Source organism: Rhagoletis pomonella, unplaced genomic scaffold, assembly GCF_013731165.1.
Source record: "Rhagoletis pomonella isolate Grant_MI unplaced genomic scaffold, Rhpom_1.0 Rhpom_scaffold_00006, whole genome shotgun sequence".
In the NCBI taxonomy this organism is placed as follows: domain Eukaryota; kingdom Metazoa; phylum Arthropoda; class Insecta; order Diptera; family Tephritidae; genus Rhagoletis; species Rhagoletis pomonella.
The window spans coordinates 18,023,993-18,041,449 of record NW_023458560.1 but is presented as its reverse complement, the minus strand read 5'-3'; the positions used below and the strand labels follow the sequence as shown (position 1 = coordinate 18,041,449).

Below are 17,457 nucleotides of genomic sequence, written 5' to 3'. Positions count from 1 at the left end.
CAAAACTTGCCTAGGAATGTGATATAATGGTTCGTTCAAAATCTTTTTTCAAAACTTATAAAGGCAAAAACGAGAAGGCGAAGACAAAAAGAGAATAAAAAAATTTCCCGCAGTGAATTTTCAGATTTTTAAAACGGTATAGTAATTTAATTTTTTAAATTTAAATAAAGCATGAATACCCCATGGAATAAAGGAGTAGATACAAAATATATAACGGTAAAACTGGTACTTACATAAATATATGAAAGAATGCACTCAGGCGACGCCTCTAACCATTGTGTGTCACAAATTTAAGTTATCGATGGAAATTTTTTTTTCATGCCCCCCCCAAATCCTGGCTACGCTACTGCATCATATTAATTTTATAGAAGCTCTTACGTTGGTGGCATGAAGTTTTTGCCTGAGAAGATACCTAGTAAAATTTTCCAAAGAATAATTTTCGGGATATATCAATCCTCTAACGAACTTTCAAATTTGCTTTTTGTGAGGTTTCTTGAAATAAGGACCTTCTTTTCTGGCGGCAGCTAATGGGTTAAAATGTTCTACGAAAATATTTTCAATGAAATTTAACTATATATGTCTTAACCTTTAATTTCGCTCAGACATTTATTTTAACCATGGCCGGGACATGAAATCTTTAGTAGGCCATAAAAAAAAATCGAGCTTACTTTTGCAAATCAATCGAACGTTTTATTACTGGATATGTATACTTTCAGATAATATTAGCAAAGTCCGAGCTGGTATAAATTATCATGAAATTATCACACAGTGTTCCATTAATTCGTAATGGATGTGAACTTGTCAGAATGCAGAACTGGAACACACTCGCACTTCAGTAAAAGTAAAATCTTATAATTTACTGCGTATAATTATGTGTATGTATGATAAAATTTTTACACTTTTACCGGAAATCGAATTTAATCCGGCATAAATAACTATGTACTTGCAAATATTTCCATGACATTTTTCTATATAATTATTTTGCTCATTAAAAAAAAACACTCTTAATTATGTTCATATCTTCTTACTCATTGCGGCATAAACGTGCTACTTGTTTATTTTTGCTTAAAATATCAGCGACACATCAAATTAAAATAAAACTAGTCACGACCGACTGACTGCATATACATACATATAAGAGCTGAGCTCATATAACTATGTATGTATACATATAAGAGCTGAGCTCATATAACTATGTATGTATTTGTCATACAGACATTGATATCTACGTACCTGAATACATATATGTATACTTACGCATATCAATTGTTTAATATGGTGCTGATGTGACGGCATGAGCTAATGCAATTTTCAATGATCTGATCACTCAAATGAATAAGCGCATCTACATTTTATTTACATAAACAAGTTTTCCTACTAAATGCAACAAAATTAAATCGGTACTTGCAATTTTATCCCTTGTAATTTATAAATGCGAAAACACAGATTTTACATTTTTTAGCGTTTTTGTATGTACATATGTACATCGAAACTTACAAACTATTACTTATTCTTTCATTACAGTGGTCGATCATACAGCAAAGACAGTCAGAAGAGCTCCCAAAGCGATTTGAGCATGGCTAGTGCCGGCGGCGGTTCACCGAAGCTTTTGGCTAAAACTCCTATGAGTGAGTATTTATTTATTTATAAAAAATATAATTCTAGAGTTATCTACATAACTATGTATGTAATAATTATGAATAAGGTGCTTATTTCTAGGATAAAATAATTACATTTCATATGTTAGTTTAAGTTTTTTAATGTAAAACGGCCACGCTGATAAATTAGCAAAAGCGGAATGTAGCACAAAATTTATTTCAGAATAAAAATATACAATATAAACCTCTTTTCGCGTAGAATTTTACCCGAAGGTCATATGAGGGTTACATTTTTTTTTTTAATTTTTGCTGGGTTGGGTTTAACAATATACTGGACTACTAGCAGCTGGTGTCCAGCCCTCGTAAGGATGAGGCTATAGACATTCGGCAAACCATTCCTGCAGAATATTTTAGAGTGCAGCTGCCTATCTCTGTATGACATACTGAAATTTATTAAAGCCGCCAAATGGCTGTAGTTTGGAATCAACGGCAAACTTGCTTATTGCCAGTCACCAAGGTGACAATCTACCTAAACCAAGCAACCAACTGGCACCTTTATTTTCTTCTATCATATACGGCTTAGATCCTAGCGAACTTTGCGTAAAGTTTTAAATTGGCACGAAGTAATCATAAAGTTAGATTGGATGGCTGATTGGCGAGGGTCCCACTTTGCCTTACATCGTCACTTATGCTATTACTTAATGCATTTTCTGAAATGATAAGTGCCGGTAAACCCTATGGCCTTTTAGCTCACGTTCTGCAAATTAATTTAAATTCAAAAATGTTTACTATCGAGAGGATAACCCGAGGTTTTTTTTGAGTACGAGCAACATAGTGTAAGCAATGTTGCTTCATGTTTTTTGCACCATAACGCATCCTAGCGACCGTTTTTGGTAAAACTAAATTGCAGATTTAGATTCCTTGCACCCGAAATCTCCCAGAAAGGCGTTTTAATATAAAAACATTTGCCCTTAAATTATTTTTAGTTTTTTTTTTTAACAATTCCGCGTCTAGGAAGTTCAAAATGAAAAAAGCGCTTATTACCGCCAATTTGGCATTACTGAGAAATTGCTTCTCTAATATACATACATATTAAATGCAAAACAGACTTTCAGAAATCATCTTTTTCCCCAGCTGACTGCCGAACAGTGTAATAAATGATTCTTAATTTATAAATCGAATTCAAGACAACAATTAGTCCTTGAATACCTACATACATACATACATTATTATTATTATTAGGGCATATATAGCGCTGCAGCCTAGCTGGATCCATTGTGCTAGCCCTTACCAAGTCACTCCAACCTTAGGCTGTGAATAAAATTAAGCACTTTGGAGGGTGTCATTTTCCATATTCTGGATGGAGACGATATTCACTCTCCAAGGTGTAAAAGTCTGAGTCGAGTAATACGCGGCAATCACATAGTATATGCTCCGCTGTTTTATCCTCTAGCCCACAAAACCTGCAGTTCGTCTCCTCTGAGAGTCCCATCTCGTGCAGATGGTACCTCAGCCTGCAGTGTCCTGTCAGGTTCTTATACCCTCTCTGCTAAAATTTAGCAACCGTTCAGAGATTCTTCGAGAGGAAGTTATGAAGCCTATTACCCTTTATCGAGCGCCATTGGGTTGTTGCTTGCGAGTCCTCCCATCCCCTTAGGAGCTCTGCTGTGTATCCTTTGAATAGACTAAAGAAAGGCTGAGGGCCGATCAGGCTCCGTTGGGCACCGATTTTCGATAGAGTGTCAGCCCTTTCGTTGCCATCGAATCCGTCATGACCCGGAACCCACCAGAGGGTTACGCTGTTACTGGCTCGTAGTCCAACCAGTACCTTCTTGCAACTGTCTACTACCTTTGACACCATTTTAAAAGAGTCAAGTGCTCTTAACGTCGTCAGTCTGTGAGTTTTGCAACGGGATCATTTATGAATGGTTTTATAACACCTAAATTACCCATTAAATATTAAACCGTTAACTCCCACCCGGAAGGCTCGTTTTAACCCGAAAAAGGAAAAAGTGAATGAAATGCGGATTTATATATTGTCCATTTACCGATTCCATGTTTGGATACTTTGACGATCCGTTCTCCCACTAAAGTGTGTGGCAGACACTTATGTATGCATAGCCGTTATCGATTCGCCAACAGTTAGCAAGTGGCGAAACGAACGAACGTTAACTTTGTTGTTGCTTTCACATGCAACATTTTTCGTTAAGCGACCGGAACTCAAACATAGCAAGCAGCGAAGTGGCGAATCGATGACGGCTTATGTATGTGTGAGTACGCGCTTCCTACAATCATTTCCGTTTGCACTGTGATAATAAAATATAGCGCGCTTTTAGGAGGCTATGTTGCGCGGTCTTTGGTTTTCGTTGATATTTCTGCAGTTATGGCAGAGTTGAAATTTCGTTGCCTACATCTAGGCTATTTCCGTCAATGCTCACTGAAAATATACTATGAAACACATACACACGCAAAAGTTGGTAATTGTGTGACAGGAAAAGAAAAGAAAAGCAAAACCAAAATTTGTAATTATTTAATTAGATAAAAATGATTTTTAAAGTGATAACACAAAATTTTGTCATTCATGCGCCAACACCATCAAGCACTTTTGTTGTGGCAAAGTAAAATTGACCAATGCAACATTGGTAATGTTGCTCTTAACCAGCTTGCAACATTTGCTTGGCCCAACAAAATTGTTCGCGTTACTCTCTGCCTCTCTTTTTTATTACAAAATATATATACTCTATACTCTTCTATAGATCGGCAATTCTCTTTGAAACCATTGCTTGTACACTCTTCGGCAGGTGTGTTGTCGTTTTATTGTCTCTCACAAGTGGAGAACAACAAGTAGACAATTTTTTCCCCCCAACAACAAAGTATGTTAAAAAAAAAAGAAGTTAACAACGGCAATAAGAAATTTACACAAACAATAACGGCGGGTAGGGGGGAGACAACAAAAACGTGATGTAAGCATTTGTCAATAAAATTACTACCAGCAAACGAACGAACGGGTGACCGTGTTGCCAGCCAGGTACTTCAACAACCGGCTTCTGAGATCAACACGTAGAACAGGCACGATATGGGAGACGCAACAACAAGAATATAAACAACAAAAATAACAATGCAAATTGCTGGAGATCGGCTACCTATGTATGTATATACAGATGTAAGAGTGTGTTTGATGCATATGTACGTTTGTATGTGTGTGAGTGCCCCTTTGGTTCACTTGGTTGCACTTCTTTCGTTCGTTCGTTTCGTATTTGTTGTATGTGTTTTGTTTATTATCATGTTTTGCCTGATTTTTTTTTTTTGGTTTTTATTTTTACTAAGCGCTTAGTGGTTGTTTGTGTTTGATATCTGGAAGATATACTCTGGCGCTTCTAGGTGATTCTTCTCTTCTTCTTATTCCATTTCCGCTCCCGCTACTCTTTTCTACGCTCGCTAGCCATTGTGCTGTTCATCGATGCTTTGTTAAATTTTCGAGTTGCTGTTGCCGCTGCACTCGATTTTTCGTCAGTCTATCACGAGTATTCAACGAAACGAAGTGTTGTTGCTGCCATTTAGTGTTGCCGCTTCAGCGCAAATGCAAATCGATCGGTTGGTCGGTCAACGGTCAAAAGCGCATCGAATCCACCGAGTTGAAAGAAATTTATATATTTTTTTTGGTTTAAAACTGAATATGCAAAAATGTAACGCGTAGCTGGTGGCGATCGCGTTTCTCTTTTTCGCAATTTTATTCAACGAATTTCGAGTACTTTTTTGTGGTGTTTCTAAAGAAAATCGAAAATCAACGAAGTTGTGTAGTGATACATATTTAGTAATCAAATAAAAAATAAATGAAACAAAATATACATAGAAAAAGATTGGAAACATAATCTGTATTAAAAAAATGCTCATCTGCGGAATGAATTATTGCTGTGCTACCGGACTTTAATGAAATGGAAATATTGAGCTGGAAATAGTTATTTATGGTATTTTTGTAGGCTTCCAGAGAAGTTCACAGTATTTTACAATTTACATACATATGGATACATATGTATGTATATATTTATTTTTTATTTGCGTAAAAGTGCAGAGAGGTGAACGAAAGAAAGTAACATTTATTTCAAGAATATAAGAAAATCTTACTTTAATCTAATGTAGCATTTTTAGCATAAATATATTAAATTTTAAACTACCTTAGCCACATAAATAAATTAGTTGCATACAGTGACTCAAACAAGTGACCTCGGGTTGATTTTTTGTTTTAAATATTTACAATGTTTTTCAAGTAATTTTTTGTTGTTATTTTTCTATATCTAAAAATATTACCCTAGCTTTAACCAAAACCGTAAAAATTAATTTTTATTATTTAGGAATATATACATATTTTCAGCAAAATCTCAAATTGTAATTCTGAATCTTTAGAACATTTTCGGGTAATTTTATAGCCCATACGATTTGCAAGTTTCAAGCGGCTAAAAAAGCAAGTTGATTTTTAATATATTGTCGGATTTTCGCACTTTTTTCCGCTTAAACAAGAATTTCTTAATAAAATGCGGAAGACCGTTCGAATCAAACTTTAAAAAAATCCACGACAGTATTTATAAACTGCACTTGTTATATAAAAAAATGTGCGTCCGTGGGCCGTGGGCCGTCACCAAAAACAATAAATAAATAAAAATCAACGCGATTTTTAGACGCTTGAAATTTGAACTTCATTCGACTAAAATTGTATGCGCTATACAACTGCATACCCAAAAATGTTCTAAAGATTCAATTTAAAAAGTTTTAAATTTTGATGAAAATTTATTGAATTTTCCTAAGTTTTATACAAAGTTTGTAAATAGATTTCACATACATATATCGTCACTACACACCAATAAAGGCGCGCTAGTGTTTTGACGGCGACAAAAGGTGCGTAATAAAATTTTGCGAAAAAAGATGCTTATGAAAAACTTCGGCGAAGTATGTTAAGAGTCTTCGACGCTGAAGTTTTTTTATGCGTCCTTTTTCGCCGTCAACTTTTGAGCTCGCGCCTTTATTCGTGTCTAATGACGATATGGTTTTGGATAAAGCTGCGCCTTAAAAGTATTTTTTGAGTTCTTACTCCCTCCTTAAACTCTTATGGCCTCATTCATAAAAATAAAATAAATTTAAAGAGCTTTATGAAGAGAGATGTTCGAACATATTTTTTACTGGCAAATGCCTGGCTTGCTTCGCGACACGTCGTAAGAACTTTTCCGTTGACCAATACAAAAATAGTGTTGCTATGCAAAAACGGTTTGTAACGTAAAAACTATTAGTTTGGGTTGAAAGAACTGAAGAGCAGAACCTTGCTCACTCATAGGCCAAGAATAATGGCGCTGAAATAACATTTGGGCTGAGTACTAATCTCCTTCGATGCTATGAGCTATTATTTCTACCTGTGAGATATCTGCAAGTATTGCAAGGTGTCCCGAGAGTGTGGAATCTTCTTCTATAATCTTTGTATACCCTAGGTTACGTCGGAGGTCACTCTCTGCATAACAGTTAAATCCCCATGAAAATCCATTCAGTAGTTCCGGAGATTAGTGAGTTCAAACAGACAAACAATCTACAGTTTTATTATAGTATAGATTTTTTATAAATATGGGTGTAAGTTAATATATTTTTGAAGTTACATAAATATTTAGAAAGTAGGTAACGACTTTATCTTGGAAATTTAATTTATCATCATATAACTCGATGACTTTCGCAAAAAATGTTCAAATGCCATATATTTACCTTCCATTAAAAGCGGATATCCAAATACTACAGTATAAATTAATAGTTTTTGATGTTGTGGGAGGGAGTAAAAAACAAAAATAATTTGAAGGCGCTGGAAACGGTATTTGTTAATTGAAGATATTTCTATGTGAAAGATTTCACATATACTTACGTTTGATAGCCACATTGTAATATTTATCTTATCTTATCGGTTAACTGAATTTTTCAAATAGGTGGCAACCCACTCCAAAAACATTTTTGATGGTAAACTTTCTTAAATCACCTTAGTTTGACACCCATATAGCAATGTTTAATTTATCTTACCAATTAAAATAAATTAAAATTTTCAAACCGGTGGTAACGCTCCTCAAAACAATTTTCGTCATAAACTTTCCCATATCTCTTTAGTTTGATACCCATATTGAAATATTTATTTTAAATTACCTATTAAAATCATTAAAATTTTCAAACAGGGTTGCCACCTGTTCCCCAAAAATATTTGCGGCCACAAGCCCTCTTAAACCCCTCTTTTTTGATAATCATACAGCGATATTAAATTTATCTAAAACTGAAATTTTTAAACAGATGGCAACTCTCTATCTTTTTTCCTTTATTTTAAGTTAGATCTCCAGCAACATATTGGTGAAAACTCTATTCAATCCATGCGTACGTTTTTGAGTAATGCGGGTACAAACATAAAAAATTATGGATTTGGCTTCTGTTGCTGCTCTAATGAAGACCCTCTAAATAATGTTTTCTTTAATATCTATAATATACAGATATCAGCATGTTACAATTCTATTATATATATCACAGTTGGCCACTTCATAGACACGTGTGCCATAGTTTTCAAAAGCTCTCTATGCAATTTATATAGGGCAGGCACAAACTGAAAGCTTTCGCTGGCCAACTCTGATATATGTATGTGTATAGATAACAAAAATATTTGAATATTTGAAAAAAATCAACACGTGGTCATTTGTTTCAGTCACTATATATCGTATGATCTTATCTGAACAATCAGTTATATGGGAGCTATAAATTTCGTTGAGCCGATCGATATGGTATTTTCAGTACTGTTAATTAGTAAGTTACTTCCAAAATTTCATGGTTTTATTCATATAAATGAAGAAGCTTTAAAGCAAAAAATCATATCTGAACAATCAGTTATATGAGAGCTATAAGTTATAGTAGCTCTATTTTGAAGATTTTTACTGTAAATGAATATCCTTATTGCGATATCTTGTGTTTTTATCGGCTTAGGAGCAGGAATTGTTATGAAAAATCTCATAACTGAACAATCAGTTGTATGGGAGCTACATATGTACATATATAGTACAAATATCACAGTGGTCCGAATTTGTCAGTTCTTACACATGATTAATATAAAAAAAAGTTCGTGTATCGAATTCCAGTTGGATATCTCGAAAAAATTTTGCCTAATTTACGCTCAGATTGACATAAAAAAGGTCAGAGATGCGATCATGATCATTTCGATAACATTTTTTATGAATATATCTCTTCTTTTTTTTGGTACTAATAAACATCGAACCATTTCATATTCATGAGATGTATAAAAAAAAAATGATCTCACGAACACTCTGAGCATCCGGTTTGAAATATTTTAATTTTTTTGCTATTTCAATTCAACAAAAAATGTACTTAGTGCTTTAAACGCAATCCATGCTTTAATTTTTCTCAATATTTTTTTCCGATTTAAAGCGGCTTTATCTCGTATCACGATTTTAGCAGTAAACATGAAAAAACAAACAGGTCTAGAAAACAGCGAATACAGCTTGCAAAATGCCCTACAGCAGCGTCAGTCGGCACGGCTAAAGGGGTAAGCAACAGCTGTAATGCTAACATGAAGATCGTGATTAAATAATTCGCGTAGAATTGAATGCTAAGCACGAAAAAAGGAATACCTACCACGAGTGTTAACTTCGAAAGCCAACATATTTTGAGTCTCTTTTTGAACACGTTGTTCAAATTTTTACTACTTTTTGATATTCGTATATATTTTTCACTAATCTGCATTCTATAAATTCACACTATATGTATTTGTTGGCCCACTCCCCTTTCCTCCCTACGTTTGCTTTCTTGCCAACCTAGGCTTTTTTTGTTTGCTTTTCATTTTGCGCTCTGCTTTATTTTTGCTTACCGCATAATGGCAACTTGCCATTTAGAGCTCATTAAATTTCATCTACCGACCAAAAACTGAAACAACTGACTGCCATAAGCCAGCGTATTTACATACAAACGAGTATTAAGATACTGTGCTGACGATAAAACTGGTGCGATGGGTTAAACAAACCGGCGACAAAACGCTTTTGGCATTTTAAGTCGGCTAATATACTATATATGTATGTATGTATATATCTACATACCTAGATACGTGCATACATACATGCACATATCCACGTATTTACACATGCACCTTTGTAACTACGTGTACCCACCATGCAAAACATGAGGAATAGGCAACAAACAATCGTCATGGCCAATCATCAATTTATTGCCGTAGTGACAAATCGGCAACATCATTTCCCGCATGCCATTTTAGGAATATGTTATCAAAAATTCCCAAACTAATAAATTTCGCGTCAAAGGTATTCTCCAAAAGCATCCACTGACAGAAATAATTAAGTTCGTTTTTAAGTGGTAATTTTGTATTCAAAAATAAGTGAAATATTAAAAAGAATAAAATTGTTCCTAGTATTTATTGCCCAAATATCATCTATAGCAATAAAAAAGCGAGAAGAAAACCACTCATTGAGGTAATAAGAGAACTACTCGAGCAGGCAAGTTGCCTTCGGCTGACGTTTTAGAGCGCGTGGCAATAAATTTGTTGCCGAAGGCGACATCTTTTCTTATTGCCGGCAACAAAAATTGTCTGTTGGGTGTACTTGTACAAATGCGACAAATTCGCAATGTTGGCTTAGCGATTTTGGCCTTAGCTTTTAACTCTATTTTCTGACACGTTTGCCAGTAGTTTTCTGTTTTGAGTTGGCAAATTCTTAAAATTCCATGAACGCATTTCCAAAGTTTATTGTATTTCTGTTGCTAACTAAATACATAAAAAATACTGATTGCTGCGGTTGACACTGTATGACGTCTACAGACATATGCGCATACATACACATTTAGCTTATCGACACATTCCATTGACAATTTTTAATGGTAGAACATGAAATGTTTTAAGTTTGCTGAGAACTAACACAGGCGCCAAAATAAAAACCTGTTCTTTCTCGAAGACGAGGCGATGCATATTCCAAATATTATTAACGCGGCATCACGGATGGTGACTGAGCAGTATCAGCTAATCTCCTTTGACGACTTTGAGCAGGTGTGTATCCGAAGTTGATAGAGTGTGGGAAAGAGAGGCTTATAGGTACTCTAGAAAAAGTTTCTAGGGTGTCTCTCGCATTTGGCCATGTTCTCACTCTTTGGAGGAAAGTTAGATTTGGCAAAACGCTTCAGACCAATCATTCTAGAAACCTTCATGCTGAAGTGTTGCTATCGCACGGTAGGAGAGTACATTAGGTCAAAGGTTTTGGTGGGCAGCCCCCTTAGTGTTCTCTACACGATCGTCTGACTCTATGCGCTCTGCAGCCAGGAGGCATGAAGTGAACGAAACAATGTTAAGGTGGTTACACTTCATTTTATCTAAAAGATTGCTGACTTTAGAGAAGTAAAATGGTCTTTGAACCCTGATAGAGGTTGGGAGAGGATGCTCTCTTGTGGTGTTTGGTAGTGGACTCCCTATTAAAAGAAACGCAAGACTTCTTTTACAGCCTAACAAACGCGGACCATGTCTGTGCCTATGATCAGGAAATTCGGTCACGAAGATCTGTATAAAGACACAGCGGATTGAGTAATGCCGCTCTTAGAAATATATAGGCGTAGCTCTAGACACGAAAATGACTTGAAAAACTCACGTCGAGCTGAAGGTGAATCGGCGAATGAAAGTTTTCGGATATTGTGGCAGAATTTTTACTAATGCCTTGGGTCTGAGACCGGTTCTTGGTGTATTTAGCATGCATAGCTGTTGCCAGACCCATCAACATTCTGCTGTAGTATAGTGGTGTGGAATACAAGGAAGTGTGTGTATAAGCATTACACATGACATGAGTACAATGGCCGGATTAAGCGATCCAAAAGGAGGATACAAAATGAATTGTTGACGGCATTCTTTTGGATTGTTGCAAGACCATCAGATTTTCAGGCACAAAGAGTTATTTAGAAGGTTGTCAGAGCAGTACCCTTTGTTTTTGACACTTTATGATAAACTCATACCTGGAGTCTCTTTTGGAAGCAAGTACGTAATTACACTTCCTGCAAGGGAGCGGCACCGATATCCAAAAACTCTCTTGGGGAGCTCGGTAAAAATTTTCTATACCGACGGCTCCAATACTGAAAATAAAACCGGGCCTGGATTGCATCTTGAAAGTAATTTCTTCATCTCATTTCATTTATTAAGTCTATGATTTACAAATCCTACAGACTAGATATACAAGCTTCTGTCTTAACGAGATATGTAGAACATTTGATTACGAATAAAATGATTCCAGTAATGAACCTAAACGAGATCTCTGGGAGGCAAAGTCTATTAAATTCATTGAGAGCTCTTAAAATCGGGTCATAATTTTATATATTTGCGTATATGAAAAGCAAAGATTGAAAAGATCGCCTAGGCGCAAGTGATTTCAGATTTATGAGTAAGCGTATAACGGGCGGTATATACACTCCCTGTACAACACATAACTTCGAAAAACTTTTCTAGGGACTTCTATTTCTTCTTGATTGGCGAGTTTAACAAAGCATGCAAGTCGTTTCTGTTCTCTGCCAACTGCGTCTGCGGTATTCCGCACCGACCACGTGCAAAGTCTCGTAAATCTTTCGCAGAATCTTTCTCTTGAAAACTCAGAAATCCACCTCATCAGATGTTTTCATTGTACAGGCTTTTACGCCATACACTAGCAGCAGGGCATTATGTGGGACTTACAGAGTCTGATTTTAATCCACCATTTATCAAACGCTTCTTACAAACTACATCAACCACATGAACTTTCACTGGCATAGTACATATATACGATGATCTACATACGGATTGTTTATCTTAAAAATGTATGCCATCATTTGCATATGATTATTTTTTCAGATACATACTTGCGTCGTTTCTATTCCAATACTTGTTTTGACAATTATATTGCAATAAACCATTTTCCACTACAAAATACTTTTACCATTTTGAAAACTTCCGGCGTTTTAATGTTAACAGTAACGATTCCATTGTTATTGCTATAGTAATTATTCGCAGAGATAAAAATTTTCCCGCCAAGTAGTTCGCGTGTATTTCTATGTTTATAAAGTTATTTGCTATTGTGCTCAGCGTTTTCTTTGTTGCATTTACTGGTTTTTCTCATTTGTGCGAACTGTAAATTTTTAACTCTAACGATGGTGGTATTGGTGATCGTATCAGCTGCTTAACAGCTGTTCACCAAACACAAATTAATTCAAATGTAAGTTGGTAAAATGCATGTTCAACTCACCTTTCAATATGCACCCCGGGGTGGGTAATTCAAGTTGTTTAAACCACCGAGAGCATAACCTAACCAAACTCCATTTAGCTGCCTCTTTTTGTTTGAAATACATTTGGTGTGTATGTACATATAAGCATACTTATACATAGATATGTATATTAGGGCGGGTCAATTTGTATGGAGATTTTCTCGACTATGCTCTTATAGCACAGAAGGGTTCTACGTGTAATTCTAACCAAATTTTCTGAAGAAACCATGGGTCCAAAATCAATTTGGAGCTTGCCAAATTGCATTTTGCTGTAGTGGGCTTAAATTTTCTACAAAAACATGCTATAACGTTTTCTTCGAAACCTATTTTCGCAATTTGGCAAACTCCAAATTGATTTTAGACCCATAGTTTCTTTAGCAAATTTGCTTAGAATTACAGGTAGAACCCTCCTATGCTATACGCGCTTAATAATAAAACAAAAAAAATGACCCGCCCTAATGTACATATTACGCTTTTCTTTATTATTTACTTTTATTTGGTTAGCCTTTTCTCCTATCTTTGGCGCCCATATACATATGTATAGTATATACTTGTGACACACATATTTGCGTATGATATCTTTACCTGACAGCCCATGCGTGACTGCATTTCTTCTCTACACTTGAATCCATTTGAAAGCACCTGTTTGTTTATATGACTATTACTCGTCGGTACGTATGTATGTTGTCATCTCTTCGGTATCGCTTCTGTTTGTTTGCATCTAATTTCTATTCATTTGCCCAAATTAACATTAAAATGTTGTAGAGTGCCTCTGTTTGCTTGATTAGTTTGATCTAAGGTTGGCTTGCACTTTCTGTTGCGGCTCGCCTTTCGTCTGCTGCCCGTTCTGTAGTAAAAAGCGGTAGAGGGAAGGCAAAGGCTTAAGCGTGCACTTTTAAATAAAACTCAAGTGGCCATAAATTTAAATAAAAATTTCTATGCCGTTGGCCATACGCTATTTGTAAAACCTCTTTGCTTTTCTCTTCTCTTTGCTGTTGTCTTTATTGCCGTCAATTTTTCTATTTTACTTTTTACACTTAAACAAACTTTCTGTTTTCATAGGTTTCATGACCAGCCTTCATTCAGTATGACAGGTATTTATATGTTTTTTTTTTTAAGTCATAGAACCCATTAAACCGCTTACTAGTTAAGCGCCTCTTTTGATTTTCTGGGTTCATTTAGTTGAAAGTGCTGCTGGTTGCTAGCATTCTAACTACTCGTTAGAAAATGAAGTTGGATTTGGTTTTATTTAAGCTGTTTGACCAGAGAAGAAGAAGGAAAAGTGACTATAGTGGCTATCTCAGTACCGGTGTGACCAGATGCTTACAAAAACCGAAGCATAATTGGCTTTGAATAAGCGTTTAACAAAAGTTATTATCCTATGAAAAAATTAAGTTAAAAATAGTCAATAACGATAAAAAATGATTATTTTCTACATCAGAGTACACTGCTTGTACGCGAACAAATCAAACTATAAAAAAATTTATTTTACATTTAATTTATAGCACTATTCTTTTAAAAACCTAAAATTAGGTAAAAACTAATTTTCTCAAAGAAATGGTACTTTGCACTGCCATTGTAATTTTTACCGATTAACGGTAGGTTTTTAAAAACTAAGGATTTTTAGTATGACTATTATTTATTATTATAAGTTCCGGTTTGAATTTTATTTAAAATATTTTAAGTAGAAGAAGGACAGAAGAAAAAAGCCACGAAGCTAGACCTAAAGTTCTGGGACTATTGCAAGGCCTCAAAAAGACTAGCCTGGTCACACTCTTCGGTGCACTCTAAGCGCAGTAAGTACTAGGAAGCAGTGGGGGCCATATATATACAAGCCCACGCTCTACGGCCACCCTTTCAATAGTTCAGATATAATAATATTAAACAGAAGTGACATCAGCCTATTCTCTGGATACCTAACTACCGAAGTGTCATAATTACGACTGTGCCTTGAGGACGATGAGATTTCTTAACACATTCTCTGTGACTGGTCCGGCCTTGGCTAGACAACAATTAATTCATTTTAAATCTCCAATAGTCGAACACTTTGTAACAAAACGTTGACGCAACAAGCTCCTTTTAGGATTCATTAGGGGGACCGAAGGTATCTTGGAAATACTCAACGGTATGTTCTAGCTGCTTCAAACTCCCACTTGTTATGCTAGAATTGAATGGGCTACAGGGCTATTTGTTTTGATTTGTTATACTTATTTGTTTATTAAAAACAAGTGGCACAACCAAATTTTTTTCATTAAAAGTTCATATTTTTTGGGAGCGCTAACTGGTCAAAGGCACATCGCAAAAAAAAATATAGAAAAAAGGTTTTTTCTTAACAGCGGTCGTCCCTCGGCAGGCAATGGCAAACCTCCGAGTGTATTTCTGCCATGAAAAACAGCTTCTCATAAAAATACAATCGCCGTTCGGAGTCGGCGTAAAACTGTAGGTCCCTCCGCTTTGTGTGACAACATCAAGGCGCACGCTACAAATCGGAGGAGAAGCTCGGCCAAACACTAACATATGTAAGCGCCAATCTATTATTATTATTAACTGAAAAATGGAGATAGGGTGCTGAAATTTTGCCATAACTATTTTTTTTTGTGACCGACTGCGAAATTTTCATATGGAACCGAAAGAAAACAAGTAGTAATTTTATTCGAAACAGTTTAATGTACATGCATAACTGCATATATAAATTGTGATTGTGATACAGCTCTACTTATTCGACTACGGAAGGCGTCATACCGACACTTTTCTATGTTACGTTAATTACTTCCTACATGAATTTAAGAAGAAGTTAAGAAAAAGTTTATTTAAAATTAAAATTTTTTTTGTAAGTGATTTTTTCTCTATCTACGAAATGAAATTTTTAAAAGAGAGCCTTATTAATAAGCTCCATAAGAATCAGTAAATAATCCCTACGGCATTTTCTTCGGTTTTTCGCCTGGGCTTAGACGCCTCTCATACAGAATCTGTTACTTTCCAAAGGTTATAATTGTCTTTGTATAGTTTATGCTATTAGTTTTGTGGTATACTTGTAGTTAAAAGCAAATATTTTAAATATTTCTTATTAATTGTTCACCATATTTTATGTTTATTTCTCTCTTTAGCCATATTTGTGGTTTTTCTTTTTATGGTATGGTTGTGTTTGCGGTTTAAATACTACATAGCTTCCACTTCCTGTGCCATTGTCGACGGCCATTATTTTTGTCGGTGTAACTATATATGTGTGTAACGCATATAGTAGATATAAATATGTGTTAAACAATGTCTCTTTCACAAAAGTCAATTATCACATTTACATTACCAAACTTGACCATCATGTTAAACATTACATAACTGGCGCACTATGGGCGCTTTAGAGGAAAAAAATTTCAAAATCAAATTGCGCTTCTCAGAGGTGAGATAAATCAATGACCTTGTTCTCGTTTAAAAGGTTTTTATTGGAGAATAAGGGAACATTACAAAGAAATGTGACTCTGTAGATGCACAATTACAGGACTCATTGAAAGGACGAGAATTAAAAAAGAAGATGAAACAAAAAATAACATGACTCGTAAATGAAATGGAACCAACGTGGAAGTATATACTTGAAAATAAGACCAATATCAATAAAATGAATAGGGCCATTACAGTGTTATACGTATTTGTTATGCTAAGGATTTTTTTGTTAATGTCATCGGATCTACACCGTTAATTCGATTTTCGAAATTGGGGTGTAATATAAAGGAGCTTGACCTTAAGCTGTGCAACAAGGTTTTGTTTTTTTGAGTTCCCACATGCTAAAAAATTAAATTCAAATTATTTAATAAGGTTAAGGCTTTATTTCTAAACCACAAGTAGGAGCGTTGCCAACTGTTTAAAAAGTTAAATTCAATTCTAGCTTTTTAACCATAACAGGTGGATAATAATTAATAATAACAGAATCAAATTGAACATAAAGTGATATGGTTAAAACGCTAAAATTGAAAATAACTTTTCGAACAGATTTCAGTGACAACCCTCCTATATATATTTGAGAAAACAAGCCTTTTCAAAACCTTTTCGACTTATACCCATATTGTAATACATACTTTTTTTAACTTAGTAAATATTTTTTAACAGGTGGCAACTCTTTAAAAAAATAAGACCTTATTGCACACCCAAAGGCCAAGTCCTTTAATTTGATAGCACAATTTTGAAGATCGAATTAACGGTGTAGATCTGATGACATAAAAAAATCCCTAGCGTAACATATATAACACGCATAACACTGGAATGGCCCCATTGATTTTATTGATATTGGTTTTATTTTAAAGTATATACAGTTCTACGTTGGTTCCCATTCATTTACGAGTCATGTAATTTTTGTTTTGTTTCTTTTTTTCATCTTTTTTTAATTCTCGTTCTTTCTATGAGTCCTGAAATTGCGCACATTGAGATATGCATTTATTTATTATATTCCCTTACTCTACAATAAAAGTCCTTTAAACGAAAAAAGTCGTTGATTTATTTCACCTCTGAGAGGCGCAATTTGATTTTGAAAATATTTCCCCTAAATCGCCCACTGTGTGACGTCGCGTTCTCG

At 35.1% G+C, this 17,457-nt stretch overlaps 1 protein-coding gene across 1 annotated transcript in view; it reads left to right on the top strand.

The window, feature by feature from the left end:
- Positions 1-17,457, top strand: part of LOC118741799 — a 354,618-nt gene that overhangs the window by 77,936 nt on the left and 259,225 nt on the right. The window contains exon 3 of the mRNA XM_036473774.1: positions 1,525-1,628. Within this exon, the coding sequence (XP_036329667.1) occupies positions 1,525-1,628 (104 nt within the window). The remainder of the gene's footprint in view (positions 1-1,524; positions 1,629-17,457) is intronic.